The 610-nt window shown below is 59.0% G+C and overlaps 1 protein-coding gene across 1 annotated transcript in view; it reads right to left on the bottom strand.

Moving 5' to 3' along the window:
* Positions 1-129: 129 nt before the first annotated feature.
* SHKBP1 (SH3KBP1 binding protein 1) overlaps positions 130-610 on the bottom strand; it is a 15,899-nt gene continuing 15,418 nt past the window's right edge. Inside the window, exon 31 of the mRNA XM_010567197.1 lies at positions 130-183. Within this exon, the coding sequence (XP_010565499.1) occupies positions 130-183 (54 nt within the window). The remainder of the gene's footprint in view (positions 184-610) is intronic.

Below are 610 nucleotides of genomic sequence, written 5' to 3'. Positions count from 1 at the left end.
AAAAGGGTGCCTAAAGCAGGTTGGTTTCACTGTGTTCACCCCATGGTTTGGGGGGCAGGGGCAGGGGGGGCAGTGAGGACCCAGGTGTCTGGGGTGGTTTCCGATGAAAACATTGACATTTTTGGGGTGTCAAGGGGGGGGGCAATCCCATGAGGACTTCCCAATCCCATGGCAGGGGGGGGCCTGGGGGCATGGGGGGGGCACCAGCACCATATGGGACTCAGCCCCACAGGGTCCCAGCACCCCTGGGGGGTTGGGGAGGGTCCTGCCTGGACCCAAATACCCCCTCCAGTCACCCCCAAAATGGGTGGGGCGGGGATGAAAACCACCCCCCAAGCACCCTCATTTTATAGAAAACCTTTATTCTGTAAAAGTGGTGGGGGGGGTATCCCCAAACTGACCCACTCCCCGGCCCCCCCCGGGATGCTTTACCACAGCACCCCGACACGGGGGTGGGGGGGGAACGACACAGAACCAGGTGCCAGCAAGGGCACCCATGGGTGTTCCCCCATGGTCCGGGTGGGGGGCAGGATGGACCCCCCCCCATCAAATCCCGGATCCTATATATATATATAAAATATATATATATACACACAATAAATATAGGGCC

The sequence above is a fragment of the Haliaeetus leucocephalus genome, unplaced genomic scaffold (assembly GCF_000737465.1).
Source record: "Haliaeetus leucocephalus isolate CR32 unplaced genomic scaffold, Haliaeetus_leucocephalus-4.0 Scaffold227, whole genome shotgun sequence".
NCBI lineage: Eukaryota > Metazoa > Chordata > Aves > Accipitriformes > Accipitridae > Haliaeetus > Haliaeetus leucocephalus.
The sequence above is the reverse complement of the archived record's forward strand: the minus strand, read 5'-3'. Positions and strand labels throughout refer to the sequence as shown.